The sequence below is a fragment of the Anopheles maculipalpis genome, chromosome 2RL (assembly GCF_943734695.1).
Source record: "Anopheles maculipalpis chromosome 2RL, idAnoMacuDA_375_x, whole genome shotgun sequence".
Taxonomy (NCBI): Eukaryota; Metazoa; Arthropoda; class Insecta; order Diptera; family Culicidae; genus Anopheles; species Anopheles maculipalpis.
In genome coordinates, this window is record NC_064871.1 from 47,704,774 (window position 1) to 47,725,007 (window position 20,234).

The window sequence follows — 20,234 nt, forward strand, 5'->3', positions numbered from 1 at the left end:
AAGGATCTAGTCATTGGGCAGTACAATACACTCAATTCGATCTACTAAAATTGACTAAGATACGATGAAAACTGGTATCACCTTCGAAGGTTTACTACTCATTCCCATAGTGCTGAATATTTTACTACCACAAATTGGTTACTACCATCTATCACTACTGAATTGACTGTTTCGTTTTGAGGTCAGTTAGGTTTCCGGTGGACCTTCACACGGTTCCTTCTAATGTACATTCACACCGCATAAAAGGATGGCGCGTGTGATATCGATTATTTCCGCTAACCTTCATCATTCACACTTTCTCTCCCCGTGCTTGCTTTCTTTGATTGGGCTTATCATAAAACCCACATTATTGTACCACCATATGAAAGGAGGTTAAAGGTAGGCCCAGCCCCGCGGGTCCAGAAATAATCGATACAAAGCCATTTTTCGCTCGGTCACACGATTTGGATGATTTGTTGTGGTGAAACCGAATGTAGTAAGGATATTTCCTGTGTGTGTGTGTGTGTGTTTTTTAAAAGACAACACGGAAACCTTTGGTAACTTAATTGATCTTACATGCGAATGACTGTGAAGGCAGCAGGAACTGTTCCAGCTCACTGCATGTTTGTGTTGTTGTTTGATAACGGATTTATGTAATGCCGACTGTCAATGTCGTAGTTTGATGAGGTAGTTCATGTTCAAGGTTTCAACCAGGGTGGGAATGGGTTTCAAGTTTGATTGAATATAAGACAGTGATATTTGTATAATAAACGAAAAAAATTGGAAACATCATACAGGCGGTACAGTTTTCAAGTGTGGCCAGAAGTTCATGAGACATAGACATAGACCAAAAACAGCACATTTTTTCTGGTGTTAGAATTCACTACCCCCTAACTAAAGTTAGTTGACTAGGTTTAGAATGCGTTGATGCTGTAACTTTTAGCGGCTTCGTCATAGATTTACTGTGAATGATACACGGTACAAAATTATAAACGATGATTCATTCATCGACCTTGGTGGCCGTTGTGGACGCGATTCAACAAAACGTGCTGGAATTTAAAACCTAAGCTCATCGACTGTACAATGGACAATATTTATAAATATGTTGCTTGTTGTATTTATATTTAAAATCAACAGCAAACGTTTGATTATTTATCCTGTTACTCATGATTAATACCTTTTGTGTTGTTCCAAAATCCATTCCCATTCCTTTGCAGTTAACTTTACGATCGCACTCGCAACCCATCAAGCGCAAGACAAAACCTTGGATGATGGGATGTCCCAACATGACAACGCCAACCTTAGCGTAAGTGGGGACTTCTATCAGGAAATTGGCGCCTTGCTGGCTAGACACACACCACCAGCAAACACCGCTGTAGTACAAGGACACACACACCCCAATTGCTAATGCTTTTCTTCCGGTTTCGACCGGATTTATGCGCCGCATCACGTTATGCCATCAAGGCGAAGAGATGATGAGAGGGCAAAGGCACAAATGCCCTAGGGTGTCGTTGGTGATGTCATGCACGAAGAATGGTTTGTTCATCAAGATGAAACATAAAACTACCGAGACATTTTTAGCGTAAAAAGGGCTTGACTGAATTGTTTCCTCAACAAACACGATAGATTTTTCCAATGATTCAATTGAGCGTAATGCAATTGTTGACGAATGATGCTCGTTATCACTAAAAGAGATAAAGATTGCGATTGCGAATCAGCTGTTCCCAATTTCATTATTGCTATCTGCTGTGATTGTTTTGGCACGCTGATAACGATGGTGGTTTATACGGCTCTACAGGTCCATACTTAATTGTAAGACAGTCTATTTTAAACTGTCGAAAATTATTCGATGAACAATACTGCTTCATGCAGCAAGTAGATGGAGTTCTTGAGAACAAGTGGAATGTGGGTGAGTGGTTCGAACAATCGATAGCTATATGTGTGCAACCACTGCTGTAAGTGTATCGGTATGCGCCACCATGCATTTAGCTTGCATTCATTCTCTAGTCGCACTCGTTGAGAACGTAACCACAAACAAGTTGTATCAGCTCTACACTGCTCTAATGGTTGTGATGCAAGAATGCAAGCTGCAATCATGCGACCGTTTCGCGTCTACCTTAGCTAAGATGATTCAATTCAGAATGCATTTTTCAATACTTACTTGGAATGGATAATACTGCGACGAGCTCATTTTGGGGTTGAGTGCTTCGTACTAAAATCAACCGCACTTGAAAGGGAGGTAGCTTTAAAAAACGGTAGCCGATAGCTGGAAGTAAAAAGATACGCAAAAGAGAAAATTAAAAACAAATTCGAAATGTTTTTCCGCTATTTTATGCTACAATTCCAGCTCACGATATATGCTGGCAGCAGTAGTTGCAGTAGTTTTAGAGCTTATTTGGCTATCAAAAAAAAAAAAAAACCCCTTAAAACCTTCAGTGAAAAATTTCACTTGACTTTCTCTCTGCCTTTTGAAGTCCACAGGTTTTTTTTTGGGTGTGTGTGTGTGCTTTGGAGCGTCACCGAATGTGAGAATGAGGTTGGAGCGAAGGGTTTTTCTTTTTTCCCGCAGTCCGCGGAATGGGAAACGACATGAAGCAGGGTGCGTTACGTGAGGAGATACGTCTGTGTGGCGTTTGGTGCATTGTAATGCGAGAGAAGAATGCATTAGCAGGGAGGCCACCTCCCCCCTGCTGGACCCACGTATAATCATTCAACGTGAGCCCACACTTCCCACACTTTCCGCCCACGTGATTGGGTCGCTTGAGGAGGTGTCTCGGGGTCGAGTGAGTCGGCGGCCGTCTTTGTATTATCCGGCACGCACTCTTTTAAAGAGTAATATACTGTTTTTTTTCTCATTTCGGAATCGAAATCGATATGGTAGAGTTGGGCAATTGGAATAACGGTGCGTAGTGAATAATGATAAGTAGAGGTGTCTACTCATCACGCATAGGAATAGATAATTTGTTATCCAGTGTAGTAACTAACTAAGTAAGTAACTAACAAAAGTATACTAAACGAATTTCTTCGTGGCGCAAAACATGGTCCCAAGCTCGATGCATGCGCGGAACACGGATGATCTCATCCCTCTTGGTGAGTTGTCGCGCTACAACGATCATGCCGAGCGCTTGTATTCGTGATGTGCTAATTGTGTACATGGTTTACACCTTACCTACACACAACCGATCGCTTGAACTTGCTTTGCTCAATGTAATATGGCTTCAGTGTGGAAGGAAAAATCTTTGAAAAACTACGATCGCTCGCTCGGCTTCCACTCGATCGCATGTGGGTACTGGAAAAATTACAATCCGAGCTAATAATAAAACAACATCTGTTTTACGGATTGTATATTTACATTCTCCGATCGGTGGTGGAATCCAAAAGCCTGTGGTCTCTTCAGCTAAGAACCACTCCCTTTCTGATCTTCATTTCACGTGACACGTGAAACGTTACACCGACTTGCCGAGTGTTTGTGGCACGGAGAAAGCACTACAAAAAAAAGTGTTTCCTCAGTTCCGACTAGCTGTGGGTGTATGGGTGTGTTTTAGGAAAGAAAGTATGTAAAGTGAGCACTGAAACCACATATCATCGTTAAATTTAGCTTGGCAACTGGGAAAAGATTCAGGCCGTTTTTTTTTCTTTGTTGATTTATTTGCCCTCCTATTACACACTGGCACTGGTTGGCTGACAGTGGCAAAATCTTTACGATGCTGCCATACAGATTTACCGGCAATCAAATTCTGGTTCCACCGTGTTGGTGTACGGTCGTAACATGCGAAAAGACCAAGCCGTAACACACAATACACAATACACACAGCATCAATGATCAACCCCGAAAGCTGACCCCAACACACGACTGCGATGTTCTCGTCGTTTCATTAGCGAAAGAATTCTTTCATTGCGGCAGCGTGAGGTTTCTTAATTTTTGCTGTCTCTTCTGTGTGCGTTTTTGGCAAAACGAGTTGTTTGATGCGCACCATCAGCAAAGGGAATGGAAAGAGAAAAAAAACGCACTGGCGTTCAATTTTGGAATCACCGCTACACTGTTGCCAATACGATCGCACAAATACGCCACATATAGACTGTTGGATGGCAGATTATTTTTCCCTTGGTTTCTCTTTTTCTTCCATATCTTCTTCCACCGGCTATAACCGGCATTTTTGCAAGCGGCCACCGTGTCCATTACTGGACTGTTGTTTGCCCATATCGAAAAAAGATTAAACAGGTTCCTCCTAAAGAAAAATACTTCTGCCAAAGTCACCGAACTACACCACACTGTTTTAGTTACACTTTACTTATATAAAACAACGGAAAACAAACTAAAATTATGTAAAAAAACAAGTGATACCCTAAAGCGTACCGCAAACACTCTTTATCCAACGGAATACTAACCGAACGCAACGACGAACTTAGTGCAACTGAACTTGTTTTTCACCGATGGATCTCACATAAGCGAACTCGGTCGGGTGCCCTCTTTAATTCTTCTCACTTCTCAAGGTGTGTTGGTGTGCCTGACGAACAACACGACACAGTGACACATCAAGCGGGGGGTAAAATATTTAAAAAATTGTAGATTTTTAAATGCTAAATTGAGTAAAATCTTGTTAATTCTCTTAAAATATTTTGCTATGCATTAATAAGTTGAAACACGAGTTTATTCTTTGCTTTGGAATGTTAAAGTACGAATTATTTTGGTTAAGCTTACCTTTTGCTACATTGCTGTGTGTGAATTTAAAATATAATTTTGTGTTTTTATAACAACTAGTATTACTATCCATTATGGCAAAAATAAAACGCATAGAGCTTATAATTTAAGTGTCCTGTTAAAGTTTTGCTTTTTACCCACTATTCCTCTGAGTACACAGTGAACAAATAGTCTCACGATACTGTTAAGCTTGGAGCTTTAGCAATTCGTATGCTTTTTCTCAAACCACAAACATTTATCTACTGCCTGGGAGACAGTACCTCTAAATAAATAGAAATCATTTATCTACTGAGTTAGGGAGATAAAAAAAGATATATTTGGGTGGCCGGGGTTTGGCTTAAGATCGTAAAAAAGACTTATCCACGATTAAATGCACATAAGTGCAAAAGCTTGGTGGAAGTCGGAAGCAGATTGTGCATGAGCAAGACCTTATTTTGGCCGGCTCAAAAGTGTGTGTGAGCAGTACATGGATATAGTATGAAAAACATCCAACATCTCCCTTTGAATCATCTATTGTTTAAGTAGAACTGCTACATGATTCATCCGGTGACGAAGTGAAGGTTGTAAAAGGCATCTTTAATAAGCACAATGGTTCATGCTGATGGTTCAGTAATATGACGTCGCTACCTTGATTTGCTGTTGATGCGGACAACGTTCGTCATCGTCCGTATTTGTGTTTATACGATCACGAATCATGCAAGATCTCCCTCCACTACGAGTCATTTCGTATCGCATAAGGAATTCGTGTTAAATTCATTATATCAACACGCATTGAAGAACGTGTTGTGACTTTGTATTGATATGTACAAATAATAGTTAGCTGTATTTAATGCTTTCGCAGTAAGTCGATTCGCAAAATTATTTTGAAAACATAAGCATCAATCGTTAAGGGTTTAGTGAGCTCACGCGCGTACTAGACGTATCGCTAGAGCGCAGAATCTTACCCATCGTGTGAGACACTCACGCGGTGTGATTGTAAATTTGTTGCTCACAAAAAATTGAACCAATGTGATGTGTGAGTAGCATCTCGCGCGTGTTGACAGTGAGTAGTGGAGCTTTTACAGTGCGGAAAACCAGTAATCTTTGGGCTTTTTTCTATCGGTTTTACATGAATTTTGAGGGATCTTGCTCTGCCCTATTGTTTGGACAGAAATTTGTTTGATGTGTTAAGGGTAAACTTATTAACTGAAAACTACTTTACAGGTGTCAAGTTGCCGAGACACATGTGTATGTTAAAACAAATGTAAAATTGGTGTTTCCAATTGACTTGATTAAATTAAAAAAAAAAAAAGTTCATTACAACAATTCTTGCTTTGGGATTAGAGAGAAAGAGAAAATAATGAGACATGAAATAAGAAGAATGATAAAAAATATTTGAATGAAGATAATGAAAAGATTAACTGAAATAAACACTTTCAAAACAGTTAAGCAAACATGAAAATTACATGCTTATGCTTTAGCATCACAATCATTGAAAGAGAATAACTATTTTTTTAATTAAGTTGTTTTTAATGTAGATTTTCTATTAATGTAACAAATGTGTAGCGTGTGTGTGTGCTAGTTCAAGTATGCAAGCAAATAAATAAATTAATTAGTAAATTAAAGACAATATTTATAAATATAAAAGAAAATATATCTCCTTTAAATTAAACGTAGTCTTTAAGCTTCTTCAAACTAAAAGAACAAAAGAAGAACGTTTAAGGAACAAAAGAAGAAAGAAGGAGGAAGAAAGAAAGGAAAAAGGCAGGAAGAAGCACAACCCGCACCCTCGGATTTGAATGTTTCATTTTGAAATTATTTTTTTCGTTTATTTATAGAGGCTCTGAGTCTTAATGACTACTTTCGCCTCTCTCTCAAATTTTTGAAAATGATTTGCACTAGTATTGCTACTCGCCCATAGATGGCGCCATCTGTCGCGGTACATGGAATACATACGAAACGCTAGCGATAAAACGCAGTTAATTTTCATAAATGAAATTAAAATTGTAAAAGAAAAACAAAATAAATGAAAAACTACACCCCACTTACGTTTTACATTTATTGATCGCTTCAGTTATACTTTATTGAAATCAGAAACAGGATCATCATCTTCATCATATACACTGTTCTTCAGCTAAACGTGGCTGTTGTTCTGGTTGTGGTTTGTTCGTGGTTATTGTGTATGGGGTGCATTTCGTCGCGATCGTCCTCTTAAATTCCACGCACACGCTTAAATTAGAATGATTTAACAAACTGGTACCGTTTAGAAGAGGGAATACGCGTGATGGTGTCCGATCGCAAAAAAGGCGCACATACAATAATACACACACACATACATTTTATGCCGTCCCTTTTGTCTCCTTCAAGCATTAATAATTACATGACACTCTAGTTCGAGATTACTAATGAAACAGGAGCTTTCTGTTCTAGCCTAAAGAGATAGTGTGATGTTATGGTTGTTTTTTTTTTTTGGTGGACGTGATGTGAACGTCGACGAATGTGAAAAAGTAGGTCTGTTTTCGTGGTTTACATGTACATGTTTACATTCTTGCTTTCGCATTTGTACGCACGCACATTTGTTTTGTTTTCTAATCGTGCATTTTTCTATCCCTTTTCTTGTTTCATTTTTCTTCCTTCTCTGTTCCATTTGTTTTGTTAACCCTATCGAAAGGCGTTTGTTTTGTGTATGTGGTGTGCAATACATGCTTTCACTGGATCAATTTCGCGTAAACCGCAACACTTCTCTTTCTGTTAGACGATGTCGTTTCAATCATCATAATTTGTTAGCACATTTAATGCATTTCAACCGATAATTTTAGTGTACATGAAGACATAAAACAGGGAAATAAAAAAGGGAAGAAAATGGTTCGTTTGTTCGATCGCGGTTTTGCGTTTTTTTTTTGTTCAGCGCATCGGCCATGTTCGTAGCGTGGTGTACAGTAAAACATACTGGTTTGTTTTTGTTTTTCGCGTGGCCTTAATGTGCTAAAGTACGATACATTTTTATGTGGAAATAATATAATTTGTGTTAGAACATGTTTTGTTTAGTACGCATTCTTTTTTCGGTTGTTATTAATGCCGCCGTTTTTATCATTACCTTTTATTCGAACCGTTTCTTGTACGGTTTACTTGTTCTGTTTCACTTTTATAATTGTTTCCCTTTCAAGTTTTTCTGTGTTTCTTCATTATTCTCATCCCTCATTTCATCTCTTGCTCGTGTTGTGGTAACCTTTTACTGTTTATTGATTTCATTTTCGTCGTTCGATCTGGTTTCGAGCTTTTTTCACATCACTACATTTGATTTTTACACAAGCACTTAGTTTCACCTTTTACTGTGTAGTGTAAGAGACATGGGTGGTGACATAAATTTAACCGGAAAACGATTCGGGACACTGGGTGGATTAATCTATTGATATCTAACTGAGCTTTCGACTAGTTGGCTCATTAAATGCAATCGTAAGTGAACACACGGTTCGTTCGGTTGTGTCTGGTCTGGTATAGTGGTATTGAAAATAATTCGGCACAAGAGAGTGAAACTTTGCCCTTAAATGTGCGCTAATGTGCCTGTAAACGTATAGAAACAATAAAGACAAAACTAAACCTCCATCACTGTGTGTGTGTAGTTTTCAAATGTTCAATTATTGACAGCAACACAATAAATAGCTCTTTAATGTTGGTTTGTAATTGCTGTACTACATTCTTCTGTATTCGTCCTTTTTGTTAAGCACTGTATGAATGATTCTGTCTCTTTTTGTTCGTTTGTTTGTTGTTTCTGCTTCCACTTAATAAAACTACAAATCATTTCTATCATCTTTTGCTACATTGTTGCACTATTAGCTGTGTTGTTGTTTTAATGCGTTCAGTTGTGTTGGTTTTCTCCCTTTTTTTTCATTTTGTTTTGTTTGTTCGCCACCACATCTGTCTACCTTCTCAATAAACGCGTCATTTATATAAGGAGTATAAAAAATATACACTTTTTCCTGATTTTCTTCTTCTGTGTAATTTTTGTTTTCTCTTTTTGTTATTCTTTCACTTTTGTTTATGTTCTTCTACATGTTAGCTGCTACTTTGTTTGTTTGTTTGTATTCTCCTTTATCTTTGAACTACTTTGTCTCCTCGTTTTATTTGTGTTTCTTTGTTCTCTGTTCATTTGTTTCAAGTGCTTTTTTCCTTTTCTGCTATACGAGTTCGATAGAATTTCTCTTCTCATTTTCGCTATTGATTACTCTAGGTTTTGTTGTTTTCGCTTGTTTACGTGACGTTTGTTCCACTAGATCTTAATTATTTTTATTTTGTTTTCGTGTTTTATTTTTCTTCTATAAGGAATAAGAAGTGAACCAAGCGCGACAGATAGGCAGGAAGGAGGGCAGGAAGGATGAACTTTTTTTTTTGTTCGAGGTTTTTTAATTTTCTCTCCCCAAAGTGGGTATTTGCTTTATAATTTTGATTTTAAAGAGGAATCTTACGAAGCGCTTTTAGATGTTGCTGGCTGTGGTAAAAGGTGGAAGAAGAAAAATGTTTTTCTTTTTTTTTTTTGTAGTTGTTGTTGCTTTTGATATATTATACATTTTCAAAATCGAGGTTTGATTTTTGTGTGTTAGTTTTGGTTTTGTTTGTTTCGTTTACTACCTGCAGGTGACCGTATGGATTTATACAGATGTGAGTAGACCATGAGACCACCAATCTGGACTTATGTGCTGAGTGATTTGTTTGTTTGGGGCGAGAAAAATAGATCGGGGTCCGGTAGTGCCGGATTTGCTAGTAAATATGATTTTATCTCTACTCGGTTTCACTACCGCTATTTAAAGCAACTTAGACATTGATAGGCAACAGTGTTGGACACTTTAAAGCAGCACGTGTAAGATTTGTAAACAGTGGCGGGTTTAACCATACACCAAGAGTCCTCAAACGGCTCCCGTAGTCTATAGGGCCTCATCTACCTAGACACCTAGTCATCTAAAGACCTGTACAGATCGTGGGGCTCCGTCTAACAAGTGAACTCTTTGTACAAGAGGCCTCCTGATCCAAGGATCGTAGAAGGGGCTTCAAAGGATAAAATCCGTTCAAAAGACTTCGTCCCTTCATCGTCATAGCAATCTTGTTGTCTAAAATTAGTTAGACAATCGAAAATGTTTTTAAGGTATAAAGAAGCCTCCTCTAACCGCCACGGACTTTTTGAAGTCTTGACACTTTACTGCTTGTAAATGGCCCTTAGTCAAAATGAAAGTATACGTACAATCTTACATCACTGGTCTCTAAATGAACTTTAAACGAGTTTCGTTCTAAGTAATCGATTTACTATGTGTCCGAGTCAAGAGAGAAAGAGGGGATCAATTTCAAACCTATTTGAAGGTAGTTTTTGTTCGTTAGTCGCGTTTTATAAAAAAATGTTGCTAGTATAAATCAAAAAGGAATTTGCCTAAAAATGTCACACTAACGAGAATTTCAAAATCGTACTAAAACGTGTTCAGCGCTTCCCATTCGACTTTAATTTAGACCTACAATTTTGTTCCTTATTTCGCCTTGCATTCTCGAGTCGCATGTGCTTCGAACGTTCGCAGTTTTCTGTTGTGGTTTTGCCGACACCGTTTTGAAGGAGATAACTTGCTTTGCTTTGGTGTTTTCGTGGTTGGGGTTTTGTAAAACATCCGTTATAAAAGCTGGTGTAATGAGATTGGGATGTAGTATTCAAAGTAAAACTTAGCGGATGTTTTGTTAACAGTTTGTCTCTACCAGCTGATTAATCAACAATCTTAATCCACCATTATATAGATCGATGTTAGTAGTGAAATCTCTCTTAATACGAATAGAATCCAAGAAATGTTAGTAGTAACATAGAATTTATATAAAAAAAACCCATTTCCGGAAAGTACTAAACTAAAGTTTTTGATATTATAAATTGACTGCAAATATATAGCAGCAGTATATGAAATAATAAGGAGAAACCTACATTCCAAAAAGATTAAACACTGCGTTAACTAGGAAGGATGGTTAGTAACGTTATTCATTTACGGTGACAATGTGAGATATTAGACGAGGCTGAGGTTGAGGTGTAATCTCATCCGGAGTGTTGCTGCCGTAATAAGGGCTGAACATGCAACTTCGGGTAAAATTGGTGCCGAAATAGTTGAAATAGAAGGAGGTTGACAACAACCATTTTAAAAAAGGATGAGTAAGACAAACCAACCGGTTTATATCCTGAATCAAAGGATAGGTTGCTAGCATGATTGCAATACAGTAATATTTTCAAGCAAATATTTAAGTGAACAACCACCGAACTCGAATGTTGTTGAAGAATGTATCGATGAAATAGGACATTACTTACCACATTTAAAAGCTCAGATTATCAAACAAGTAGGTAAAATATAAGCTAAATAACAGATACTGCAAAACTAACAAAAAAATCAAAACAAATAACCCATAACCGTGAAAGCTAAATTGAAATATCAAAAACAAAAAGGAAACAATAAAACTATGCTGTAAATAAACAGCAGAGTGTAATGCTGAGTGTTTTAGGAGAATATCATTGAAATATCTATAAACGTTGCTGCTTTTAAGATTGACTGGTCGATTTTGTTGTTTCGTTTTTACCGGTACCGAAATAAATGATCGATTTTTTTTTTCTAATTTTCCTCCTAACCGACGGGTTACGAAGGAAAACAATAATTTCGAGTGGATAGTCTGTGTAAGACTGTGTGTTTCCGTGTATGTATCTGGTAGTTCGCTAGGGTGTACTTATTCTACCTAGTAGTCTGTGTCGATCGTGTGGCGTAGGTGGTTTCGTACACCACATTACGCTGAAGTCATCAGCATCCATCGTCCGTCGTCTGATTATGCTTTTGCGCCGGGAATCTTTCCCAGCACTTTCGATAGATCGACACCGGTCAGGGCATTGATGGCTGGAGGCAGCTGGCCAACGAGACGCGTTACATCGCCCGTCGTTTGATCGTTACCACCGATCAGTACAATCTCCTCGGTCTTTGCCAACGGAGCCGCAACTTCCGCCGCAATCTGTAGAACAACAAAACACAAATGAATTAGCACAACATGTCTTTCCGCTGATTCGCTTGCGTTCGCGTGTACCTTAGGCAGTGATTCGAGCACGATATTCATGATGGCCGCATCGCCGTACATCTTGTACACGTTCGCCTTCATGCGCATCCGCTCCGCTTCCGCTTTTCCGACCTGTTCGATAGCGTACGCTTCCGCCGATCCAATCTTCTTGATGCGCTCAGCTTCCGCACGTGCCGTTTCAACCGTTTGCGTGCGCTTACCCTCGGCGATCGTCTGTACGCGGTAACTTTCCGCCTCGGCCGGCAGCTTTACGGTGGCGGACAGCTCGCACTCCTTTCGATTGATTTCCTGAGTTTCGATCTCGATCTGCTTGCGACGCTCGACAATATCGATCTGAATTTCTTCGTTACGTATGCGCTGGCGGATCTTGGCTGCCTGCAGTTCGTATGCAAGTTGCGATTCTGCTTTCTAGAAAAGGGTAGCAGGAAAGAGCATTAGTGTCGTATTTGGTTTATATCGGCCGAGTAGAAATGGCTTACCGCAGTGTTGATTTCCTGATCAAAGTTTGCCTTCTGCAGCTTGTACATGCGTGCGTTGTCCTCGATCTTCGTGTCGGTTGAGTATTTTACATCCATAGCGCTCTTTTCACACTCGGCTTCCCGAATGCCAGCATCACGGTTGGCCTCGGCAACGCCCGCATCAGCATCGCGCTTTACGCTCGCCGTCTGTGCCTTACCGAGCGACTGCAGGTACTGGACATCGTCGTACACGTCCTTGATCGTAAAGGACAGTATCTCAATGCCCATCCTGCCGACGTCAGGGGCCGCGACCTCGCGCACTAATGCCGCGAACTGATCGCGGTCTTTGTATACCTCCTCGACTGTAAGCGTTCCTGTAGGTGGAAAGAGTTGATAGAAAGTTGTTAATGTCAAAGTTGTTTGATTTCATGTACATAGCTATGTTAAATCTTCATTTCCTCATTTATTGCTCCTTATTTATTGTTTCTTTTCATCAATACGGCCTGGCCGTACTAAAAGAAGACAATAAAGTTTTTGCTTAAAAATAGAGAATTAAATCCAATAGACAGCTTAATTCAATTAGTATAGAATTAATTATTAATATTAATTCAATTAGTATAGAATTAATTATTAATATTAAATATATAATATTAATGTTAGATAATATATGTAACATTAAATAATTATTTGTCTTGTTGTTCGGTAGCGGATGGCTATTACATGTACCACGTCGTACGTGGTAGGGCTGAAAATTGAAACCCATTCGGACCATTCATTCAGTGCTACGTGGTGAAATTTAATGTAGTAAGCCGCTATACAACATCTAGAATTTAACATAATCTTGTAGTGGCACATGGTATGATCAAAGTTTAAATCCCATCCGGACCGTTCCCCTGAAGTGAGGATTGCTTATCCAACTACGTGGTATCAATAGGTTTAGTGAGCCATTCGATGGCCCGCGTGACCTAGTAGGTCGTTAAGCCAAAAAGAAAATTGGTACTTTTAATAAGGTCATATTAAAGCAGTATGGCCGGGCCGTTCTTGTGTTGATTTGTCCTGCAGTCCTCACGGTTGGTAAGATTTTTATGCAAAGCACCCAATCAAAGCACATTATTTTTCACAGTGCAAGTTGTTAATTGAACATCGTTTATTATTCGCTAGTGTATTAGAACTTCTGATTGATATAAACTGAAATTTGTGGGAAAAATAAAATAAAAAAACCATGACATTAGCAAAAGAAGGCCGCTGTTTGTTTATAAGAAATTCTAACCCGAAAAAAATATAGCAGTTTGGTTGTATATTAAAAAATCATTTTTATCAAAAAAAAAAATTCAAACAATATCACAAAACAAAAAGATCGATAAATAATAAATTAGAGTTGCATGAAATAATACAAACTATGACTATGAGGCGAATAAAGGAATTTCTTGTTTTTTTGACAAATAATTGAATAAATTTTGTTTAAAATACAGATAATTCTAATCCCTTTTATTCGGATGTAACGGCCTGGCCGACTTGCTAATTTTAATCTCTTTGTGCAGGCATAAATATTTTCATTATAAGTTCTTAAACGATTTTGACACCATTCCGCTTAGTTTTAAGTTTATCCAATTTTTTCACATGTTGATATTAAATATGTTTAGCAAAATAGTAAATAGGAAATAGTATGCGCAATAAAATCACGAAAAAAAAAATTTTTTTTTGTTTAAGCACGGCCTGGCCGTTCAGTCAAATAAAAATTTAAGTTTTAGTTTTAATTTTGTTTGGTCATGGACAAATATAATAAAAACAAGATATTGTACAACCATGAAAGCTCTTGGCCTGTCATTGCAGGCTGACCTATACTTCGTTTTATCGCCGCCGAATAGTCAATAAAGTAGACGGAACTCGATTCCCGGTCCTGCCTAAAATTACTGGCTTGACAATCGAGCCTGATGGATAAAATAAAGTCTAGGAATCCAGAAATGGCACACCAAGACTTCTTGAAGCTTTAAACAAGAAAAGGGCTATTGGCGACTGAGTTTATTATAGTAACATTTAAAAACTATTCAAAAAATACATACTTCAGTAGGGCTTATCACAACAAAAATCAATGATCTAAATACACGATACTGTTGCAAGACGAGGCTCAACATTGTGCTCAATTAATATGAACTTGAATGATCATCACCTCCAACAGCGACAGTCACGGTATGTCGACAATACATAATGAAGTTATAACAAATGTGGGGGGCGGCAGAGTGGAGCAGCAGCTATTGATATAATTGAGGGGAATTTATTTTATTGCCCTTGGCTATTTCAACCCTTGATGCAATTGACGTGCAAGTGTAATACTGAAAAAAAAAATCCGAATTCTAAAAGCGATCACCTTAAAAGGAAGGTGTCGCAATGACACACAAAAGGGCACGTATTTCAACCGAAATCACAACAAATCACACTTGACTACAAAGTACCTTAGTGAAAACACTTTTTATTACCTTTTAATAATACCGTACGTTGCGCCAAATATCATGCCCAGCTGCAGCATACCCATCCAGACGAATCCCATCTGCGCCAACTTTACTGTGTATAAAGTCTACGATTCAAGTTGTTTTCTTTTTTTCTTAAATTACTTCACAACACTTGCACTCACCCTCTCGTGAGGGAAGTTTATGAAACAACGCTAGCGTGAGAGGTTTTATTTTATTCACTTGAGCACCGGAACAAATGCTTCACGGTTGTTCTTATCGTTAAAACGATTTATGGGAGGTTGTGTAATCGAAAGCTCACTATAAGAAAACTACTGTCACTCAACTGTAGGGTTAGAAAACATGTTGCTTGAGATTAATATGAAGCTAGTAGATTGATCAGTACAATCTAAACTGCCCTATCCGGTATACCGCCACAAAGCGACACAGTGCAACGCTTGCAAAAAGGTCTTCTTACTGCGAGCGGCAAATGCAAACTGCAACACCGCCCGTCTAGCCAAACATTACAGCTGACCTTCAAGATCACCGTGAACTGGTAGCCGAGTACTCGTCACTATTGATTCCAACGGTTTATCGATGGTCTTTTGCTTCCCTGACAGGAACCTTTTTAATACTATTTACACCCCCGTTATGCGGAAGCGTAATCAATTCACGGAAATGTACTACCTCCTTCAAGATTAAACAGACCTTCCTTCCTATTATCTTGGACAAAGAAGTGACCATTGGTTCACCCAACAGTTCACTCGATGGATAGTTAACAAAAAAGAGGGTTCAATTTTAATGTTTAAAATAAGGGCAATTTAACAATTGCACCAAAATTATCTTACTTGAAGCGATAGTAGATCAGAAGTGGTCTTCTTCAGCGCTTAAATAATTCAACGATACAGCTGTTTGCTTATCATGTGTAGATAGCAAAAATTTACTGTTGATGGTTGGCAACTCTGCTGCAAGATTTGTCGCAATGTCTTATCAGCAACGAGGAAAGGTGTGCTATCGTAACCAGCTTGGACCAGACTAGCTATCTGCACTCCAATCAAATAGCCCGAGAGATATCATCAACAACTGAGTACTTAAATCACACTGTACGGTCCTCTGCCTTTAAAACGCTGCATCGAACGCATTCGTTTGGGGCAGTACATTTTGTTTGTGCATCGGAATGATTTCAAGGAAAGTCCTTCAAGCATGCAACAGGAGGTCGCTACGTCAAAATGTTGTTTGTGCAGACCATGTGCAAAAAATCAATACCAACCCGTCATTCAGTAGATTAAAATAGATATTCCTAGCCGTTTCTTCCAACGTGACTTGATGTTAGTTTCGGAACAGGGGAAACCAGGCCAATACTTGCAAGGATTGTGTCGCTAGGACAGGTGAGGAGGCTTTTTGGTAGTTGCACGTGACAAGCGATTTTTACCATTTGAAGGGGTAATTTTACAAGGTAAAGAAGTTCACTTTGATCCATATTTAACCAGTGCAATTGCAGTGTGGCCAATGGTAGCTGTGGTAAGTAACTTGAAAAACCTGTATCTATAGCTTGCTTTAGGCTCTAAATTGCGAATAGGTTGATGCATAATTACTAGTTAAGAGCAACATCGTTCGGTGGCCACCATAGGCTGCAAATCTTTTAGCAAGCCGGGCAGCTAATGTGCTAAACTGCACTAAGTCAACCGTTGTTTAATTTGTATAAAAATTCAAACTTTCCAAAAATACATTTCGCATATTTCAGACTTCATTATCACGCTGTTGATGACACATTAGACTTGATTATCACTGTATTACGAAAAAAAGTCGTTGTTTTTATGCACCATTTATCTGCAGAACGATTAAGTGAAACGCACCACACACAAAGTTCACAACACTTTCTTAATCGAAAAACACAAATGAAAACAATCCAAATAGTAAACACAAGAAAAAAAAACACGCACTCGATGACGCACGGTTGTGATGCGTAAACAATAGTGTTGTTGCTGATTGCAATCGGACGCAACTGGAAAGTACTTTGTTTTCGTTGGCAGAAGAGAACTTCTTCGAGCGTCAACGCTACTTATCACGATGCTTCTGCTGGTCGAGCGTTCGCAGTGAATGCGAGTACGATTCTGGCTCTAAAAGTCAATCGTCTGCTGCTGGTTACCGCACAAGCACAAGACTTTCTTGCAACGATTGCAGGGCTCTCCGGGTATCTTTCAAACACCAAGCTTAATTTTGATTTTTATTGTTAGCTACTCACATATGGCTACTTTACCGGTCTTCACACGGAAGGACTCAAGTTCAAATTCCATCCGAACCGTTCCCCCGTAGTGAGGACTGACTGACAAACTACGTGGTAGCTAGAATTCAAGTAAGCCATTACATGACCGGCATAGCCTACCAAGGTCGTTAAGTCAAAATATTATTTTTACCATTGAAGTCACGGTACAACTGGTACCGGTATAAGTAAACCAAGATCTTCATGCAAAAATTTAAAAATTCATTCTCGGTTCGTGTACTATGTTTTTCGAACAAAGCATTTTTACACAGATTCTTTTATATTAAAGTAATCTTGTTTTTCTTCTTTTTTTCGCTCTAAAACCTGAAGAGTCCAGACGAGATTGGATAATTGGCCCTGCCGTGTGAGGACCGACCTGATGAAAATTATAACAATTTCAAATTAACCATTAAAAAAAATTAAATTGGCCATCGAAGTTTATGAAAATGAACACAGTTAGTTATCGCGTTACGCGGAGAAAATATAGAGTTGTATGATATCTTAAATACATTAACTTTAGACGCCACGAACGTTTTCCGACTTTGTCACATTTAGTGTAACAACATATATTGTAACATAAAGACTAGGGAAACATTTGCACTCGTGCCCATCTTGAATATGAAGCTCTGCCTAGGATCTGAGTTTATGATGATTATAAAATCAGAGAATCTGAAACATTTTAGCCTGCTCCTGTCAAACAGTCTAGCAATCATAATCAATCATAAAATTGAAACGTTTTTGGAACATTCGACGAGCTAATACTTTGATAAACCTGTAACAACGTTGTACAATCATAATTTATAAAATTTCTTTTGTTTACATTTCTGAAGCACTGCTGACATGAACTTTACCGTTTTAGATCGAGTTTCAACACAGAAGGGTTTCAACCTGCAATTAGATAAACCTAGCCTACAAACCCTGCCAAGTCGTAGTGAGCAAGCAAGACAGAGTGAGCGAACTTAGCTAGTGAACCGGTACTGTGAGAGAAGCTTGAGCTACATTGGCACTCAGTAATGCCGGTTACATACTTGCAATGCATTGTTGCATCAGCATTACTCTGGAAGGATATGTTCTTGTGGTTCAAATAGATTGTTACAGGAGTTTGTCAAGAGGACTGATTGTGTGACTATCGTTTTGGAAGATAATCGATTGATAATCACAAGAAGGAAATATCTGTGGTAACTAATTAAATTACTTCCTGCTATAATACGAACGAAATTAGAAAAAAAGATATCAAAGATATCAAAGTTGCATAAATAATTGTTTTTCATTTTTGAGCAGTGCATAGAAATAAAGTGTCTTCGATTTTAGAACAATGTTTACAAATATTTTTGTCAACTCGCGCGCACTGCAACGCCTGGAGAAGAAAGATAATTTCGCAAATTATACCCTACTGCACTTTCTGGCGGACGTGACTTTACATTTCCGACTGATGGCTGACCGTCATTCCACTGCCGGACTCGGGGGACACAAGAAAAGGTTTAAGGTGATTCCTTTAATGTTTCGTTTGAGTTGTACTGTTTACTTAACTTCTTCCATTTTCACCATATGCATGGTATTAACGGTTGCTGTTCTGCTTTTGTTTTCTTTTCTGATGGGTTTCACTCTAACCATGTGCCAGATCATTCGAGCTCTATTATGTTGAGCTGTGAAATACGAACAGCATTAAGCTGGAGACAGATGGATGACGGTGAAATTCATTGCGGTGCATACGCCTGAATGAATACATTGGCGGTATTCGACTAGGCACGCTACCACTACTCATTGGTGTCAGATGCGAGAGGTAAAAAATGAGTCTCATAGGATTATACATTGCTCAATTGACCCTACCGTCATGCACGGAAAAGCTGTACAGAAGGATTAGGTCTAGTAAAAGAGGAATTTAAGAGTGTGGTTTAGCGTTCTCGATAGCTTTTTGTTACATTTCATACTGTTGTCTACCTACAATAAATTTTAGCAGCATACTTTTGTTAATTTCCCCCCTACTTATGCTTTAAAACTTACGGTCAACACTTTACACTCCCATCCCAACACTTACCGAGAATGGCTCGCAAGTGACCTTCGAGCGTTTGCAGGATTGTCATCTTGATCTCCTTCACCGATTTGCCCAAAAATTGTTCGCTCGCCGTACCCAGCAGCTCGTCGGCCTGATGGTGAAAATAATAGACGTTCATCATCTATAAGAAGAAGAAATGAAACGAGAAAGAAAAACCACAGTCGGGGATGAGAAACAGCTATCCGTCGCGATGCCCGTTTGGGTTTTGGTAAAGGATCCTCTTATCCTATCCGATTTTGTCAGGGTGGGAACAGTTATTCGATCGCGATCGTGAATTTTCTTTGCGCGCGAGCCACTGAGACATCCAAAGCTCGAGTGTGCATGACTCTTAGGCAATACGGTTTGGCTTGCAGTAAACGATCTTTAGTTTGAAACTATGCTCTAGTGCACACCGGGTGGGTACAATGCGAGGGTACTATTTGAGGTGCCAATTTGAAGGGGGAACAAAAAACCAATAAATAATATCAATTCATCGTGTTTTTGATTGGTGAACATCCAGATTTGATGCAACGGCCAAAGAGAAGGCAAGACAATAATTTGAAAACCAAAATATTTTATTCACAACCAAATTTGCGAGAAAATTAAACAAACATTGGACAGCTTTGTGAGTGTGACAAAAACAAGGATCATTTAAGTAATTTTGAAATGAAGTTTAGCTTCATTTGTGAGCATTGGCAGGTGAATCAGTTGAAACCGTGCGAGCGCAACAAAGGGGAGAAAGTACTAATTGCAAATTGAATTTTTGTTGAAAGATAAAATCGAAAACGGAAGATACTAAATTTATTTGAAACATCCTTTGGCTATTAAAATTTAAACAAATCCTAACGATTTATTAATTTTTAACTTCAAAAATACACCTAAGCGTACAACGACCGTTCATTCCTATTTGCTATCTTTTGCACACCACTTTGAAGAAAACGCGAAATGTCATTCAAAATCTTTGAAACCAAAAATTTTCTCATTCAAACGTGTTTCATGGTTTATGATAGAAAAACAAAACTCGAACGAAAACTAATAAATTTGTAACACGCACGCTTTTGCAACCCTAACGGTTGACATGTTCTAAGAGCTATGGAGCGATAGAAAGTACACTGCAGGAACGTATCACAGAGCTCTATTGAGATGTTAACCGAAAAGAAACATAAAAGTGTAAAACCATTATAAACAAAACTATACAACAAACACACACACACCTTGAATCGCTATGGAACTCACAATGGCACGCGTATGGTCACACGAACTAAAGAAAAACATTCGAACGGAAACCTCAGGCAAG

General features: G+C 38.5%; 2 protein-coding genes across 10 annotated transcripts in view; both read right to left on the minus strand.

Annotated features, from left to right (window-relative positions):
* Window positions 1-20,234, minus strand: part of LOC126558551 (annexin B9) — a 214,663-nt gene that overhangs the window by 6,047 nt on the left and 188,382 nt on the right. For 5 of the 7 annotated variants that reach the window (XM_050214577.1, XM_050214580.1, XM_050214579.1 and 2 more), the window contains exon 1: window positions 2,141-2,170. In XM_050214577.1, coding sequence (XP_050070534.1) covers window positions 2,141-2,170 — 30 coding nt within the window. Of the gene's footprint in view, window positions 1-2,140; window positions 2,171-20,234 lie in introns of those variants that run through there. The other 2 variants (XM_050214582.1, XM_050214583.1) reach the window with 1 other exon arrangement.
* LOC126558057 (flotillin-2) overlaps window positions 11,447-20,234 on the minus strand; it is a 153,070-nt gene continuing 144,282 nt past the window's right edge. Inside the window, exons 3-6 of one of the 3 annotated variants that reach the window (XM_050213993.1) lie at window positions 18,941-19,049; window positions 12,214-12,566; window positions 11,744-12,142; window positions 11,447-11,671 (exon numbers count right to left, since the gene is read on the minus strand). In XM_050213993.1, the coding sequence (XP_050069950.1) occupies window positions 11,492-11,671; window positions 11,744-12,142; window positions 12,214-12,566; window positions 18,941-19,049 (1,041 nt within the window). In that variant the 3' untranslated portion in view covers window positions 11,447-11,491. Of the gene's footprint in view, window positions 11,672-11,743; window positions 12,143-12,213; window positions 12,567-14,669; window positions 14,754-18,940; window positions 19,080-20,234 lie in introns of those variants that run through there. The other 2 variants (XM_050213992.1, XM_050213994.1) reach the window with 2 other exon arrangements.